This window comes from Rhynchophorus ferrugineus, unplaced genomic scaffold (genome assembly GCF_030347505.1).
Source record: "Rhynchophorus ferrugineus isolate W39M unplaced genomic scaffold, kcgeb_rfMv2 rfM3, whole genome shotgun sequence".
In the NCBI taxonomy this organism is placed as follows: Eukaryota; Metazoa; Arthropoda; class Insecta; order Coleoptera; family Curculionidae; genus Rhynchophorus; species Rhynchophorus ferrugineus.
In genome coordinates this window covers 48,111,541-48,130,074 of record NW_027472582.1, presented here as the reverse complement: position 1 = coordinate 48,130,074, position 18,534 = coordinate 48,111,541, and the positions used below count along the sequence as shown (strand labels likewise).

Here is an 18,534-nt window from a genome sequence, read left to right as displayed (position 1 = left end):
ATGGCTCCATTATTTCACTCCGAAGACCAATCGACAGTCATCCGAGTGGACTGCATACAATGAACCCGCTCCAAAGTGTGGGCCAACGCAATAGTCGGCTGGCAAGGTTATGGCGTCTCTGTCTTCGGATGCGCATGGAATAATTTTCATTGACTACCTTGAAAAACGAAGGACCATCAACAGCGACTATTACATAGCGTTATTGGACCGTTTGAAGGAGAAATCGTCGAAAACGGCCGCATTTGAAGAAAAAGTGTTTCGCCAAGACAATGCATCGTGTTAAAAATCCATGACTTGGACTTCGAATTGCTTCTTCATCCACCGTATTCTCCAGATATGGCCCACAACTACTATATCCTGTTATCAGATCTCAAAAGAATGCTCGCTGGTAAGACATTTTCGTCGAATGAACACATCTTACTACAAAAATGATATCGAAAAGTTGGAGGCTATTATTGCAAGGAGGTTATTTACATCAAATCTAGTGAATAGATAAATTGGAGAGAGACAAGAGGACGAGAAGAGGAGGAGACGAGACGATATATAACTATATAAGATTACCGAAACGAAAAGAAAGGATCTTCATTTATAACATTAGCAATAGACATACATTTACATAACTTGCATGACTTTAAATTACATATACTTACATTTACATATTGATAAGACTAAGAAAGCATCGGCAATAGTAAGCTTCATAATAAATAGAGGGCTGGAACGGGGAATAGAACTATTTACAGGTTCTAAGAATTAACCCACACACATTAATCCGATGAGATGATGTTAACAAAAAAAATTAGAAAGAAGTATACAGAAATTGATATATAAATTAAAAAGGACGTTTCATCTTAAGGGATTTATAACAGATGGCGTGACTGTATTAAATCGTGTCGGGTGCATGATTGACTTCTATGACAGGCTTCACATTTCAGGATGTCCTTACATCGTTGAAGTGTGAACAATTTTATTTTTATTTTTATTTTGAGTTGAAAATGTCTGAATTTGTACCGAGTAAATTGCGAGAGAGGTTTTACATTTCCCTTTCAATTTGAAGAAAAGGGCGAGTGAAGGTAATAGAATGCTGTGTGAAGCTTATGGTAACAATACTCCATTGATTTCAACACGTGAATACTAGTCTGGACGTTTTAAAAGTAGTCATTCTGACACCGAAAATAATAAGCATTTTAGATACATAAAAAAATTGTGAGGAATCGCTATCGACTACAATTGATGCGTTTGAGCCGAAGACTGTGAAAAAAAAACGGGCGGAATACGACCAAAGACACAACAATGTAATTCGTCAGAATGACAACACTCAACTACATGTTGCAGAACCGGTGAAAACATAACTGAAAATACTAAACACCCGCTGTATTCTCCAGACCATATTCCTTCTGATTACTAATTGTTCCGACATATAAGTAGTGACGTGTTTGAGCAGCACTATTTATGCTAATATACATCGTTCTTTCGAGATGGAATCCGTAAATTGCTTGACAGATGAGAAAAACTAGCGACACTACTTTGAATTGAATACATTGTACCAATTTTTTACGATAAAGCTTCAAATTAAAAAAAAAATAGTTTAAAACTAATTTACTCAATGGATTCATTTTTAAGATAAAAGCAATATATGCAAGCACCTAAAGTATCTGTAAATAATATCGTTAAATAATAGGATTATTTTTCTTCGAAGGCGTGAGCATAGTAGTTTAGAAAGGGTGTTATATAAATTGTTGTAAATCAACGTTTCGCTTGAGCGAATGAAACATCGCTTATGTGAATTATGGGGCGCGGCGTCATAATATATAAAAACAAACATAGCATACTCTCGCAATCGGACTTATTGCTCATTTACTACGTTCAGTGTCAGAACGTGTGTGCCAATATGATTTCAATGTCAATATTGATACATAGATAAGGCCGTACAACAGCCACATGTTGTATGAAATTTGCTTTCTCGGAAGCGGCAGTTTCCAAATTTGCACTAGCACTTGTTATCTTATCTTCGAAACAGGTTAGGGATTAAGGGTGGGAAACTAAAACATAATGTTCATTTAATCCACCTCCTATTTTTATTATTTTACTTGTGAATACGGAGTCTCATTGTGACAGATGTATTAAATATAACACAGAAATGAATAAAACGATATTATCTTTTATAACATATGTGAATATGATGGTTTATAGGATTATGTAAAATAAACAATCTTAATTAATGGTAACCTCTAAGATATGGTAAGAAATTGTAAAGGAAATTGTAATAATATTAGTAATATACTGTGTGCAGAGTTAATTTTGTTGTATATATGAGTATGAAGTTATAAGTTATATCTATTAGTATTTATGAATTTGAATTAATATGTTTCTTAGTTAATCTACTACCCAAATATTCTATAGTATTTTACTATATATTCCGTTTGTAATATTCCTCAAGTGATATAATTAGGTTTTCTAAGACTACCAATTGTAGTTTTTCTGTTTCTGTAAAAGTTTATATATTTTGCCATAATGACTGCGTCGTCAGCAAATATTCCACATACTGCTTCATTTTTATTGGGATATCGGCAGTATAGAGCATATATAGAAGTGGTCCCGTGACTAAGCTGCGAAGCTCCAGTCGATATAGATTTAAATATTGAGAATGGTCCTTCATGTCACACGCTAAATGTTATTCAGTAAAAATACAACTCCAGAAATTAACACTAGTTCCGTTGAAACAATTTGGTCATATTTCGGATAAATCCTAAAGAACATGTCAATGACTGTGAGACATCCAGAAATGCTGCAAGGTAGAATTTCTTTTCTTCTAATGCATTTTTATAATCGCTAGTTTCTAATAATTGATCATCTGGTCAATTATGGAGAGGCGATTTCAAAATCTAACCTGGAAATTTGATAGTTATAACTAATTTAACACGATTTATGAATATTTAATCAAACAATTTGTTTGCAAACAAACCGACTTGTTCTGACGGTTTTTGAGGATTATTATTCAAGTAAGTTTCTTTTTTGGCACTGATGCATCAGGTAGCTAATAAAAAATAAAACGCTTCTCAATGTCAACACTTAGTAATAACACTGACTAATGCATAATAAATTCACGTGAAAATTTTAATTCTCCTAAAATGGGAATACATTGGACTTTTATAATATGTACTAATATGTACAACTAATGTTATTTTAACCTAAAGAAAAATATATGCTAGATAGATTTAATTCAGCTTCAGTATTAAAAGAAATATAAATAGAAACTTTTTAAATCGCCTGCGTAACATAGAAGCGTCCAGTCTAATGAGAATCAGACTAGAAGAACAACGTCCTTGTCCTTTTAAAAAGAAACTTAAAAGTGGGAAAAGTTACGTTTCTCGTACTACCGCATACAACGTTAACCCATTTTAATATTCTTTTCTGTCATGACCACATATTTTATTCATCGCACAACATTAACGGAACCATTTTACGTCAAACCGAACGACGGAGGTTTTCCCCGCTAGTGTAATATTTTTACGACGATGTCCAACGATGCATTGTAATAATTTGTCGAAGAGTTAACGGTTAAAGAGAATCGCTAATTGTTTAATTAAAAAATGGAGTTTCTGGGCCACATTCTAAGGTGAAAATTAAACATTTTATGAAACGATATTTTTCCCGATTGAATTCTAATCGGTGACGTTTCGTTAAGTTATCACATCGCTCATGCATTAAACAATAGAAGGTCGAGGGTCATTGCAGTAAAGTTCACTTTTTATGTTTCTATTTAATCGGTCGAAGTTTAAAATCTAGCGTAATATGTTCAGCTTTTCGAATATTTTAAAATTATTGCTATATTGTCCATATGTCTTATAAGAACATTAAATATAATCATGCCCTCAATTAAAATTTTATTATCATCATTATTACTATAGATTCATTCATAATAAGGTAGAGTAAAGACCGACTGGACGACCCATTGGACTATTTAAGACAAAAATAATTTTTCATCTTGCATGTAAACAAACGTAAACAAACACTACACAGGGAAGGAACAGTGCAATTGTTGTAAATCTATATTGAAGCCATTCCACAAATTCCAATAATTTTTCATCTTGCATGTAAACAAACACTACACAGAGAACGAACAGTGCAATTGTTGTAAATCTATATTGAAGCCATCCCACAAATGTGGAAAAACAAAGTTAGAACTAATTTAAACAACAGAAAAAAGCAAACATAATATAAATTAAAACCACTTATAAAATGAATTCTCATCAGTATATATATATATATATATATATATATATATATATATATATATATATACTGATGAGAATTCATTTTATACTTTCATACTGACATTATACATATATATACACGATACGACGACATATATACGACATTATATATTAATGAATATAAATATTTTTAGTAGTTTCGATGATATGAAGTAAGGATAATGGTTGATAACAAAATTACAAATAATATTACCTTATACCATAATATTAAGTAACTTCCGATAATTGAACACAATATATCAAAATAGTTCATATCAGTGCAGTACGATACGTAACAGTCAAAAGAGTACATTTTATTAAGTACGGCTTTATCTGACATTACTACTGACATTTTCATATTTTGAATAACTGAATCTTCGAAAGAAGTACATTTTGATGAATTTGACCATAAACTGGAATAGTTAAAAAACATCTAGTTAAAACAAACAAATAGTTAAAACATCATCAAGTAAAACTGGTAATTCAAAGATGCCAAAACAAAGTTCATCGATTAATTACCAATACTCTAACTACTTGATGACATCGAAATCAAGTGGGTCTTGATATAAAATAAATATAATCCAACTATATCCGGTAATGCAATTTAAATTTACAAATTATGTTTTAATACTATTGCTTCAAATAAATATGGTTATTTTAATCCTATTAAGAAATCTAAACCATACAATAAGCAGACAATTTCATCTGTTAATTATTGAGGAGAATAATTAAATCATGCAATTTTTAATCATTATTCCATATAAATTAAGTAAATCCCAGCAGTTGTCGCATACTTTTTAATAGTAGTATAGAAAAAATATACGAATAATTTCAATTGCACAAATGTTATAGCGTTTTATGAGAATTTCCTTGAAATATGTTGTAAACCTGAAGAGGTACATTATATTAACACAAATTGTATTGATATTCCCAAATAATAAAAAATCCGAAGTTATTCCTGAATAGAACAGTTCACATATTTTCAGTTTATTTTTGTAGGTAAATTAATTGAACAATAATTATTAACTATATTGACTATTTGATACATTTTAAACTCGTTATTGTAATAAATTACAATTTAATTTATTGGGAAACTTATTAATTATAAACTATTTTAATCCTAATAAGAATTCTAAAACATAAAATAATTGCATCTGTTAAATATTGAGGAGGAAAATTAAATGATGCATTTTCAAATCATTGTTCGATATAAATTAAGTAATTCCCAACAGTTGTTAAAAACCCGTAGAGTCAAAATAAAATATTTCACCTAATCCCATTGAATTAAGTGAATAATACTATATGTAGTATCCATTATAATATATATAATGAGTATTTAAAATATAATTAAAATGAAATATACCAATAATTTGAATTTGTTTTAAAACCATTTTTTAATCAAATAAAGTATCATTAAAAGTTAATGTGGAATGAACATGTATTCTCCAATAAGTTATAATTTCATCTAATTTTTATAAAAGTTAAGTAATTTAGAATAATACCGAAATATAATGAATATATATCATATTTTAGTGAATTATGAGAATTTCTTTCAATTAAATTATATACTAAATCTGAAGCAGTTTATATTGATTAACATAAATTATAATGATATATTTATAAAGAAGTATGATATCGTATACAAGAATATGTTTGAAATAATATTTCTGGAATTTTCAGTTTTTTGTGGATAAAATAATTCAATAATCATTATTGACTATGTTAACTATTTGAAATATTTAAAAACCTTTATAAGATATATATTAAATTCTTCTTAATAGAAACATAGAAGCAGGTGGAGTTAAAATATTCCCTATTTTTCCTTATTAGATATCCCAGTGAATTATGTGAATATTTTCAAGAAACGAAATATAAAACTCGTAACTAGTGGTAGAGTAAAAACTTTTGAGTAATTTCAACTATAACAAACCCCTGCCCTCTTTATGGATATACTTTTCGTCTGTCGAAAATTGTTAGTCGATATAAAATTTTATTCCAACTTTTTTACCAAATCAGGTCAGTTCAACTCGGTCGTAATATTTATGCAACTAGGAACAATATTGTATTAGAAAGAATTAGCCGATTTAAGTAGCATAAACTTACCGAATAATGTTGGAAAACAATGTAACGACTAATTGCACCTTGTACCATAACAAACAGCAACACACTTGATTTAATCCATAAACGAGAACAAAACACAAATCGTCTCGATCCGATCCTGCACGTAACTCAGCTGTACAAACCGCGTCTGTCACTCGCTGCTCCGATCTATACGGACGAACAGGATGACGAAGATTCATCGACACGATATGAGTGGTGTGTGTGTATATGTCGTCATAGGCACACACGTACATACACACGGGCGGAGCAGACTTTAATGGATCCAAAGTCGTGTACAGGCCGCGAACTGCGTGGGCCCTGAAGTAAATAAACTCGCCGGAGCATTGTCGGTTTCGGTTTTGGTCGGGAAGCCGATGCGGTCGACAGTAACGGAAAGTATTCGGCACGAACTCGGTGCAGAGACGATAAAAAAATTCATTAGAAATGCTATTTTTTACACGATATTGATTTTCTTCGAAAAAATCGGGCGTCCGCGGATGTGCTGATTAAAATCGTGGCTGATTCCGGTTGCTTTTGCATATTTGCGTTGGCAGGAAAGTGCATGCGTATCCTTTTGATAAAATATTTAAATTATATGGATCACAGGGAAGTGAACAAGATCTAGTATACGATTGGTTCGGCCTGAGCACGCGCGTTAGGACAATCTGCATCTCGCAATGTTTATTATTTATCAAGTCTATGGTTGTGATTGGATTTATTATTTGTGAATTTTAGAATCGTCAAAATTTGAAACTCTTGAGAAACGAACAAATTATAGCGAAGCTAAGACGAAAAGCTGAGTTTATGAATCTTCTATATATTAATCGGCTTAGCGAAAAAATCGGCCTCCCTTTTTGAGGAAAACTTGGGTACCTGCAGGCGTGAAATTTGGCGATTTATTTTGAAGAAGAATTTTTAGACCTAAAATTTTTGTGTGATATGCTCTACAAATAAATAAATTCCAATAAAACGAAATACAAATCAAACAACCAGAAAATAGGGTAGATATACCTAGGGTACCTCTTATAGGGTAGATTATTCGTTATTTTTAACACATAATTTTTAAAATTAATATCTGGCAGGCCTGTATTCCAAAATGCCGACAGGAAATTTTGAATCGAACTTTACATTTGAAATGATATTCAAACGGGAAGTGAGTGTTTTAAAACATTATTAAACGAAGTTATTTAATTTTAGACACTGTTATTTAAGACTTTGCGTTGCATTCGGTTATTCCCCTATTGTTAGAACTATTAAAAAGTTATAGTTAAAAAACGATTAAAAGTAGTATGATCACATACATAGATTAACAAAATTCTAGAATATCAAAAATAGTCCGTTCTCTTTGTTTACAAGATATTTAGATTTTTGAAGTCAGCTAGTATATCATTGTACTAGAGTTAATTCTAAAATTGATTAATACTATTTCGTGAATTTTATTGGAATTGACTTTTGATTCATTTCATATTTTATTAGTATGTATTTCTTAACAAAGTACAAGAGAATGTTACAGGTAATGAATACATTAATTTGTACATTAAGAGTTAAAATGAATGTTACAAAGAATATTCAAAATTATACAATAACTTCATAGGATTTTTACTCCTCATTTGGCTCAGTAGACTCATCAAAGTTGTTGAAATACTGACATGTAAACGGTAAAAACGTCGAGCATTACCAAATTAAATTGAAATGCTATTCATTTTATTTAAGTGCGCTTGCGCTCAACTAGCCTATCATATATTACATTTTGTTCACTTCCCTATAGTCTATTTTATATACAGTAGTAGCCATATATGGAGAGACTTTTAACATTTATACAATACTAGATACAGCGGCATGCCTCACAATGTCACGTACAGTAAAATAGCGTTTGGTTGTATAATCTGCTTGCAATGGATAAAAAACTAATACATTATAAATATCATGTTTTTACATTATAAATATTATGTAATTTCATTTGCATTAGACCTATTTATCTATTTATTATTCATAAGTTATCATTCTCCTATAATTAACCCAAATAAATTTATCAAATTCTTTAGTTAGTGTAAACTTTTATTGAACTATTGTTCGAATAATATCTGAGGAATTAAAGATTGAACCCTTATTGTTTTTCAACAGGTTATTTATTGTACTATCACGTCCTATAAGTCATCTGATATCGGTTCTTCCATTGTTGAATTATTTTGATTTCTTTAAATTCCTTTAATTTATTATCAACTTTTTTGTTCGGCTTTAGCTCGATAAATAAACGTAATGACTTTAGTTAGTAAATTAGAGTAATTGGAAATAGAAATCACGGAATCGAATTCAGTATTTTTTTGCATTTTATAATTTTTTAATCTTAATATTATTATATTATTACAGTGCTTATAGAAAGATTTTTTGTAGAATATTCACTTGAGATAGGACCTGCTAGACATGTCATTTTGCTTTAGTTATACATTATTATAACAACGACCACAACTATTCAAAAATATTGTGAATCCTACTATCTGAAACACAAAATAGTTTCATCTATTAAATACTGTAGAAAGTAATTAAATCATACACTTTTAATAAACCAATGTTTGATATAAATTGAATAATCCCTAGTAGTTGTTAAAAAATCCATAGCGTAAAAATAAGATACGTATTCTATTGAATTAGGTAAATAATAAAATGTAGTATCAATGAATGTTTAAACTATAATTAAAATAAACTACAAATTTTTGAATAGGAATAGAGAAAAATATACGAATAATTTCAATTTGCACATTGTACATCTATGTTTTAAATTAATGGATGATGAATTCTTAAAATTAGACATGAATATATAGAGTAAATAATTAATATGAAATAGTAACTTCCTCTAACAAGAATTATAATTTCCTCTAGTTTTAATAAAGTCAGGTGCTTTATAATAATACCGAAAAATATTACATATTAAAAAAATTACAAAAAAGTATGTTAGTGATTTATGTGACATATTTAGTAATAATTTCCTTCATATAAAGCCCGTAGAGGTAACTTATATTGATATTAATACAAATTATATGGATATATTTATAAAAAAAAGTAGGACACTGTTTCTCGTGCTACACAAAGTTAAAAGATACACAACATAGTTTATATATACATATTTTTAGTAGTTTTAGGGCATATATTTACTGTATGATTTACGAACACATAAGGAGCAAAGAAACATTAAAGCTCGAAACTTATAGGGCGATTATTTTTCGCTCCAGATTTTGATATAGGGGTGTCGGCCACCGAGAAATATATCGATATTCCGAGTAGAAATGTCTAAATCTGATAAAATATCGACTTTCGTAGGTTTATTAAGAGAGGTATTTTATCAATAATCGATACATCGTTATATTATCTGCAATACTATTTAAACATCACATATGATAATATATTTGTGAAGTGGCTTGATGTTCAAAATCAGGGGAAATCTGCAAAAACAGACATACTGATCAAACTAGCTAGCGACGCTTTCAGTCTATGGAATAATTACCGATTAATTTGTTTATTGTTCACGTTATATATCGCAGTCGCGTGTAAATTCAGAAACACACATGGTTATTATTTTATTCAGGTAAGAGTGGAAAAACCAATTTGCACTTTTGTTATTAATAAGGAGATCAGTTATTTTTATCATCAAAGAGAGACGTCTAAGGAATTGTATAGAAAAATGGTCATTTGTATTTCATACTATATTTCATTACAAATGAAAAAGCTACATCTAACATTTACACATTTGTTTTCAAATCAATCAATATTAAAACAGCGGATCAGTTTTTAAAGTAGACATAGAGCTAATCATAGAATTTGTTAATGAGAATGTCAGTTATCAGCACATGATTTCAAAACTGCAAGATCCAACTGTTTTTTCACTTTCGAAGTCTTTTAACAGGTACTTAATAATTATATGAAAGTTGCTTTAGCTTTAGTCAGAAAGATCATAGCAAGTGTTTGTACAAATCAATCTAATGATTTTCAGCAGTAGCATTCTTCAGCATTCTAACTAATTTTTATCTTTATCCTAAGGTGCTGTAGTTGCAAATAAGCCAAAACATTTTTGCGAACAATTTTGCATTTTGTGTACTGCCAAGGAATCCTTGCGCTCATTAGTAAATCCATCACGTTTTGCAATTACGTAGCTTACTTCCTACGTAGGTGCTTTTATCAAATTTGCCCACCCAAACAGTTCTACTTCCGGGTTGAACTGACACCACTAGTTCATGTATTTACTGCAACAGTTTGCATTCTGTGGGTTAACAATAGTGTCAGTTTCTTGCAATTTTACTAATATATTATGAGTTGAACGAAAATTCGTTGTAGACGTAGAAAGATCAATAATTTTTTATAATGAGACCTTTGAAGCCATCAGGAAACTCTACTTTTCTACTTTTTTCGGTCCTTTTAACTGCGTTATGAACCATATGGGCTCCAATCACAAGTTGTCTTAGTAAATTATAATATTTCGTTATGTTTTAATCTATATATAAAAGCGGAATAATTTTGCTCTTTCTGGAGACAGCAAAATAAATAGTCTAAAAATGGATTGGCCTGCTCAAAGCAGACTCATAGGTATGTTTACTTAAACAGCTAAAAATAATTTGAAGGTAAAAAACTGTACATTATAAATGTAATATTTGAGAACATCTTCAGTTATAATTTTAGTAATCAGAAAGTTACTCGACTCTACGTTATTCTAGAGCCACACCATGTATATCAAATAATATATAAATTCAGCATACAATACGTGAACGACAATTCTAAAAATAAACAAATCCATCATTACTGAGAATAACCAACGTCAACTATTATATGATAACAGTTGGTCGCATTTTATTATGCACCAATGTATTTACCAGGTTTGGCGCCTACTAATTATAATTTTAGACTCAAATGAATGTTAATTCATGGTGTCACTATAATGCCAGAAAGCTAGAAAAATTTGAAGTAAATGGTGCCAAACATTATTTGCAAGACATTTTAATTCAATATAATTTACAAACCTATCAATGTTTCACAGTTTATTGAACGAAAATTGTTGAAACTAAGATACCTTTTAAGAAGACATCATTACCTGTATTAATACAGATCTGGTTAAAATGAATGTTTGAAACTGGTGGAACTGTGAAAAAAATCAATACACGTATAATAATTATCTGCATTATTAAAATAAAATAATAATAAAATATGTACTAAATATTATGATTAATAACATGTTTTTTGTTAGTTGTTGAAAGAATAACGTACTATATTTTTAAATAATGAATCAGATAAGCTTGTTATAAAAATGGTATAAACTGAAACAAAATATTTAAATCTGTTAAATGTGTTCTGTATAAGCGTCTTGAAGCCTCCCAGTGAGGCTTAACATGAAGCTGGTTATAAATGTACCAAATGAGATTGAATACACCATTTGTTATTAATCCTTCAAAATTAATTTATAGGCCTGATAATATGGCGTTAATAATGCAGTAAAGTAAACATGTTAATATGCAATTACTAAGATGTTTAATAGTATCTATTTTATAATACATTCAAGGACGATTTAAATTAAAAAATGTACAATTTTTAGCCACTACAGATGTGAAAATTGAAATTAGTCGACTCATATGATTAGTTATCAGTGAAAATCGTAATCATGTGATTTTTACTGGTAAGTGTTTTTTTTATTAAAAGGTGTTCGTCATTAATGTTTTTGTGACGATATAATTCTGATAATTGATTAATATGTACAAACAAATATTTACAAGAGGGAAGACATGAATGAGGTATGTAATTTTTTAAATAAATTAAGAGCTTTATGGAATGTTTAAAGAAATTTCTTTTAAATCTAACATGCTAATATGCTGTTGTTTGGTAAGGAAGCGAGACTGCAATAGGAATATGTTCGAATTCTATCCAACATGGGTATAAGCGAAGGTTGATATTTATATTTTGAGTCTAATAATGAAAAGCTAGTAATTTATTAACGAAAATGGCTTTATTGTTTTTCGAATAATTCTCCATGATTATTAATATACCTTTGAATGCGCTTGAACAAAACTTCGTAACACTTTCTCGTCTGCGATTAAGGTGCCTCCAAAACAGGCTTTTGGAAAAACGTTGGCGAAGCAATTTGAGAGCTTGCATTGTCGTGATGAGGTTTAATCCTTTTTTTTTCAAGCAAAGGGTAAATAAATGGTTGTGTACCATTCAGAATTCACTATTTTACGTTTCTCTATCGACACGGTTGTCACATGTTCAGTTATTCCGAAGTAAAAGGCAATCACTTCACACAGTGAATTGTTTTGTTTGCGGCTCATACGCATGGATCCAAGATTTGTCGCCTATGTAGATGTTATACACGCCTTTTGATGCACCGCGATTGTATTTCTTGGCCATTTCTTTGCACCAATTGACCACGAGCATCTTCTTGAGCATTTGTCAAATTAAGAGGGATCAAACGTCTACAAACATTTTCCACAGCTAAATGTTCATGCAATAACTTTTTGATGCTTGTCATACGAATGCCCAAGGATGACTCAATTGCACGGTAATTCACATGATGATCTTGAAATATCATTTCCAGCATAGCATTAATGTTGTCAGACAGAACTTAATGCCTTCATGACCTTAGTCCTTGAGCGAACTGCGACTACGATTAAATTTGTTATACCAACGTTTCTTAGTGGCCAAGAATGAGGCTTCATCGCCAAAAGTCGTTGTTAATCGATGCAATTATTGCATGAATATGTTCACGAGCTAAAACTTTCTGTAGAAGTTTATGGTTATAAAGATTAAACTACCAACTGGAAACAACAAATGGGGTCTAGAAACACTTATCAGCGTTCAAGGTTTCTCATTTTTCACTAAGTAAGGCAAGGAACAATAATCATAGTTAAGCCAGTAACCAGGCTAGATGGTCTCTTAAGTTGGTAAGTACTCAGGTGATATGCTTAGTTTTGCGGAACGCAGTTAGAAGTCTGCAATAAAGAGTTAGAACAGTCACTAAAAATTCAAGAGTTTGACATTATTAAAATCCATGTATATTCATACATTTTTTTTCTGGTATTTTTAAGAATAACTCTTTGGATTGTTGGTACATTGCAATTCGCATATAACATCCATTATAACATCATGTATTATTTTATGGAATTTCTATAATGACTATTAAGGATGTAATGGGATATAACATTTTATTGTAAAGATATATAACACATATATTTAGAATTTGTTCAATATTTCGAAAACTAGAAAAGATTTTTAAAAAACAGGCTGCTGTTTTGTTTTGAGTTCCCCTGGCTGCTGTTTTGTTTTGAGAATTGGGCTTTTATATAAATCAAAATTCTAATCTAAATAAAATAATTGAATAAAAATGTTATCAAATATAACTTATTTTAACATTATAGTACACCTAAAAACTACAATTAATTATACAACCACAATAGTTTATAGGTTAGAGTTATAACCTTTTATCACTTTGTTTTTATTACTGTGCATACGTCTGATAAGGGGACGACTTTGACAGGCACATTCGTTTACGTGTTCGAACTAATCAGGCAGCATTGTGTCTCTTTTTACCTAGAATAAAATGGGAAGGAAAAAATCGCCTGGTTCTGAAACGAATTTACAAATTGCGACAGACAATACATTAAATATCTTGATGAGAAAGTGTTTTGATACTTTGAATAGATTTTGATATAAATTCACCAAGATATACTGACTACTATACTCATATTTTCAAATCAATGTGTACAAATCCAAGAATGTACCACCAATTAGAGAGTCCACCAGAGGTTCCACATAAAATTCTAAGCTTGAAATCAAATACTTTTACATATATTTTGTATCAAAACCAACGTATTTCTTATAGTAATGAGGACGCTATAGCAGAGATATAACAAACAAATAATTCAATTATTTATTATCACAATAAGAGAGGATATTCTTCATTAAGCAACTGACAATCTTTAGAATATATTATTTTAAAATTAGTGCACACGTAATAGTTAGGATTATTTCAATTAACATTATCCAGATTAAAGAGGATTCATTTGATATCAAAAGCATTGTTATATATTCATTATTTTACGAGTACATGAAATTATTACTGCGCATTTGTATAATACATATGTATATGATACGTGCGTCAATATTGTATGCTTATTAGTTGCAATAAATATCAATAGAAACTACAGAAAATATTTCCCGATTCAAAATTAACAATAAAAATCAATTTCATTACCATTTTCATTACAAAAAATTTAAAAAAAAACAGTTATTATGAAATATTTAATTATGTACAAAGTCTAGAAAATTAAATATAAATCTAAATAATAAAAAACTAAATTATTTTTATCATAATTACTCAGATTTGAAACAAAACAGTTATTTGAATATTTTCTACTGATTTCTATATATTTTGGTGTGCTGAAATTGAATATAAAATACAGTCTCCAGAACGTCACGATTTTTTGCTACAAACCAATTGTACCAATACGACATATCACAATGGTGTATTTTCCTAGAGTAATCAAAAGGAATCTTTAAAGTAATTCTGCTTCACAACAGCGGCTTTTATGCTTCAACTCTTGTACATCATTCCGTACATCTTAAAAAATCTATAATTGGTTATTCGCAAACAATAATATGGTTGGCAGGTTCACACTGATTTTAAAATTTTGTGTTTGTTGCTCGGACTACAAGCTGGGTTTACCAAAATCCCTTAATTTTTGTGTCTATAGGATAGCAGAGCAAATCACTGAATCAGGAAGAGTTGACCGCCAAGAAAAAAATGTGTTTTACTATGGTAGACCGGGGACTTTTCAATGGACCTGTTGTTTTTCAATTCTACACTTTTTTTTATTATAACTCGATTAACAGCAGACTTGTGTAATTGGAATTATTTCTCCATGGACACTATTCTCACCAATTTCATAAAATATTTATGAGTAACAATTTATATTGTTCGTTTAACAAACCACTTTCTTATACAATTTTTAAGAAAAAAATCTTGTAGAGGTGAAAAATTACCTTATTAAACCGAGTCATATAAAAACTTAGGCTGTAGCGTGCTTCCCCCCTTTCGGAAATTATAATAGCACGAATACGGTTATGCCCAAGTTCGTACTTGTACTGAAAATATGTTACTGATTCTAAACATGCAACCTCGTCGGTCTTGAATGACAGCAGGACATTTCAAAAACTATTTTTGTTGATTAGAACGCCAGGTTATTTTCTAAAAGCTGATTTTAGAAAAGTAGGTGGTAGTGGCTTTGACAAAAAAGGAGCAGACAATAAGAAACTAAAAATTGTTATGGATTTAGGTGTTTGTATGTATCTTGATCAGCGATATATGATAAACTGTACATTAGATTAATACATTATCTATGAAAAAATTTAACCTAACCGCAGGAAATATACAATAAACCTAAATTTGTTATTTCGGCATTTCCTTAATAGTCTTCCAGTTACTATTATTAATTCATTCAGTCTTTTTATTATTTTATTTGTTCATTATTTTTGTTGTTCGATTTGAAAAAATATGATGATGAAACCCATCAAACTCTGATGGGATGATATTAGAGTTGAGACGAGTAATTAACTTATAGTGACGCTGCTCCGTCATATCCCAATTGCCGGTTCTGGTTACAACGATATAAAAGTGATGATCTTGATGTAAATTCAAAAGACAATCAGAATAAAAATCAATAAATCATCAATCAAAGATTCAAAAAAGTTCACAGACAATTAATTACAAGAATTATTGAAAGAAAATCCAACTTAAACTCTTAAAGAATTTTCAGATAATGTGTAGTTAATGAATAAACTGTTTCGACACGTTTATATACGATGGGAAACGAAGGAAAATGGCTTCCACACGAATTGACTGAAAATGCCATTTTGAACTATTTCAACATCGTGGTTTCATTGCTGGCCAGACAAAAAGAGTTTCCTGTGGCGTACTGTGAGTGGCAATGAAAAGTCGAAATCCACATTTCAAAAAAATCCACATGGACATTAAAGAGGAATATTCATGACAATAAAGTTGTAGAGCTGCTCATATAGTGGAATTAGAAAGGTGTAGCATATTATGAGCTGCTAAAACCGAATTAAATTGTTAATGCGTATCTCTACTGACGTTAGCTGAATACAATGAATGAATTAATGAACAACATAATGTTGCAAAAATATTAGCAATAGCGAGTAATAAATGCAATGTCATTCTCTTGCATGACAACACTTGGTCATACATTGCAAAGTTGAATGGTAAATTTTGTCACACTCAACGTACTTACCAATTTTTATCAATAAATGCCTTCTTAAAATCAGAGTACATGCAAACGTAACAAATTAATCATACTTTTCTAAAGCATATGACAGATAATAGTTATATTGTTGGTAAATATTCTATCTGACGATATGGTGCTTTATATCAAACAATTTTAACTATTTACTGGTGGTATCTTATTTCGCCAAAGTTGGAAAAATAAATCACTCAAGTTGTCATAAAAATTAAAAAACAACAGGAAATTATAAAACGCTTATACGAAGGCAGAAATGTGAGAACTCTGAATAACTTTTTCACTTATTTTAACCAATTACTGTTATTAAAACAAATTTTCGCTTACAAAAAATAAGTACTGACATACCCTTACATTATATCTTTAATTAAAACTGCAAAGATTACGTGTATATTAGTTACTATGTCCGTACAATGTTTGTATAAAAATAACTAGTGAATAGTAAGAACTTGTAGAATATATAATTTTTAGTGTACAAATAAATGTCTTTAAAGTTCAACAAAATAATCATGAGTTATATTACCAGTTAAGAAATGTAAAATTAAATAAAGTACTATGCCATCATCGATGCGTCATATTATGTTTCTAACAAATATAATTCAGCGCGCCATTCAAAACGGCAGAGTAAAATACTGTGAAATATTGTCACTGTATCCCAATGCACTCACCAAACAGTTAAATGTATGTGATGGCAGTGAAGTGCGTAGACTAAAACGTATACTATCATCCCACCTATTTAATAAATACACACAATGTCTTTAGAATAACATACATTCACATTTGAGTAAAACTTTAATTTAACTTTTGTAATGAAAAAAAAACGTGCAGATGAAACACATTAACTGTTTTTAAAAGCATAGTGATTAAACATTTTGAATATAAATGAGTGTAATAATTGAATGGGTGAAGGACTGCAAAGATAGGATATAAAAATATGTAAAAAAGAGAAATGCCGGCAGCTTTGACGGATGATCTACTAATAACAACTGATAGACCAGACCACCTACAGAAATTATTCAACAGATGGAATATGACACTAAGAGAATACGGAGTGATAATGAATGAAAGCAAAACGAAATTGACGGTGATAGAAGAGCCCGAAGTTATAAATATAAATATTAAAGATAACAAATAAATGCATTTAACTATGTGGGTATAGAAGTTGAAAGCCATATAAGCCGGGAGATGGAAATGAATGCGACATTTGGAAAGACCATGAATTTGTATTTGTACCATGAAACTGATAAATTCATTAACAAAGCAATATATACACCAAATCTAATTTTCAGTTTGCAGATACCCATGGTATTATCAAAATACAGGCAATAGAAATGAAATACATCATAACAGTTAGAGGTGTCTGCCCTGCAATATTTCTGGATGTCTCACAAGCTTTTGATCGGGTTTGGCATTTGGGATTAATCTGTAAGATGAGCAAATTGTTACCGCGTAACTATTGTCAATTGCTGGAGTCATATTTATTCGGAGGAAAATTTAGAGTTGCGCACGAAATGGCGTTCTCGACATTTAAAAATATCTCGGCTGGAGTTCCACAAGGTAGCGTCTTAGGACCTCTCCTGTATCTGCTCTACACTGCTGACATTCCAACAACGAAAGAAACACTTCTTGGAACCTTTGCTGATGACACAGTTATTATGGCAAAAGATATATCTCTGCCTAAGGCAATAGAAAAAGTGTAAGTGACAGTCAACAAAATCTACAAATGGACGAAAGATTGGAAAATTCAACTTAGTAGCTCCAAATATGTCCACGTTAATTTTGCATTAAGGCGAAATAATAAAAACTTAATTATATCACTCAATGGATGCTCGATTCCTCAAGCAGAATCAGCAAAATACCTTGGAATCCATTTTGACGGTAGATTAAATTGG

The 18,534-nt window shown here is 30.3% G+C and overlaps 1 protein-coding gene across 4 annotated transcripts in view; it reads right to left on the bottom strand.

The window, feature by feature from the left end:
- jing (AE binding protein 2 jing) overlaps nt 1-18,534 on the bottom strand; it is a 314,777-nt gene that overhangs the window by 96,316 nt on the left and 199,927 nt on the right. Inside the window, exon 1 of one of the 4 annotated variants that reach the window (XM_076401302.1) lies at nt 6,357-6,724. The exons of the other annotated variants lie outside the window; for them this stretch is intronic. Within the exon in view, the coding sequence (XP_076257417.1) occupies nt 6,357-6,607 (251 nt within the window). The 5' untranslated portion in view covers nt 6,608-6,724. Of the gene's footprint in view, nt 1-6,356; nt 6,725-18,534 lie in introns of those variants that run through there. 4 annotated transcript variants of the gene reach the window in all.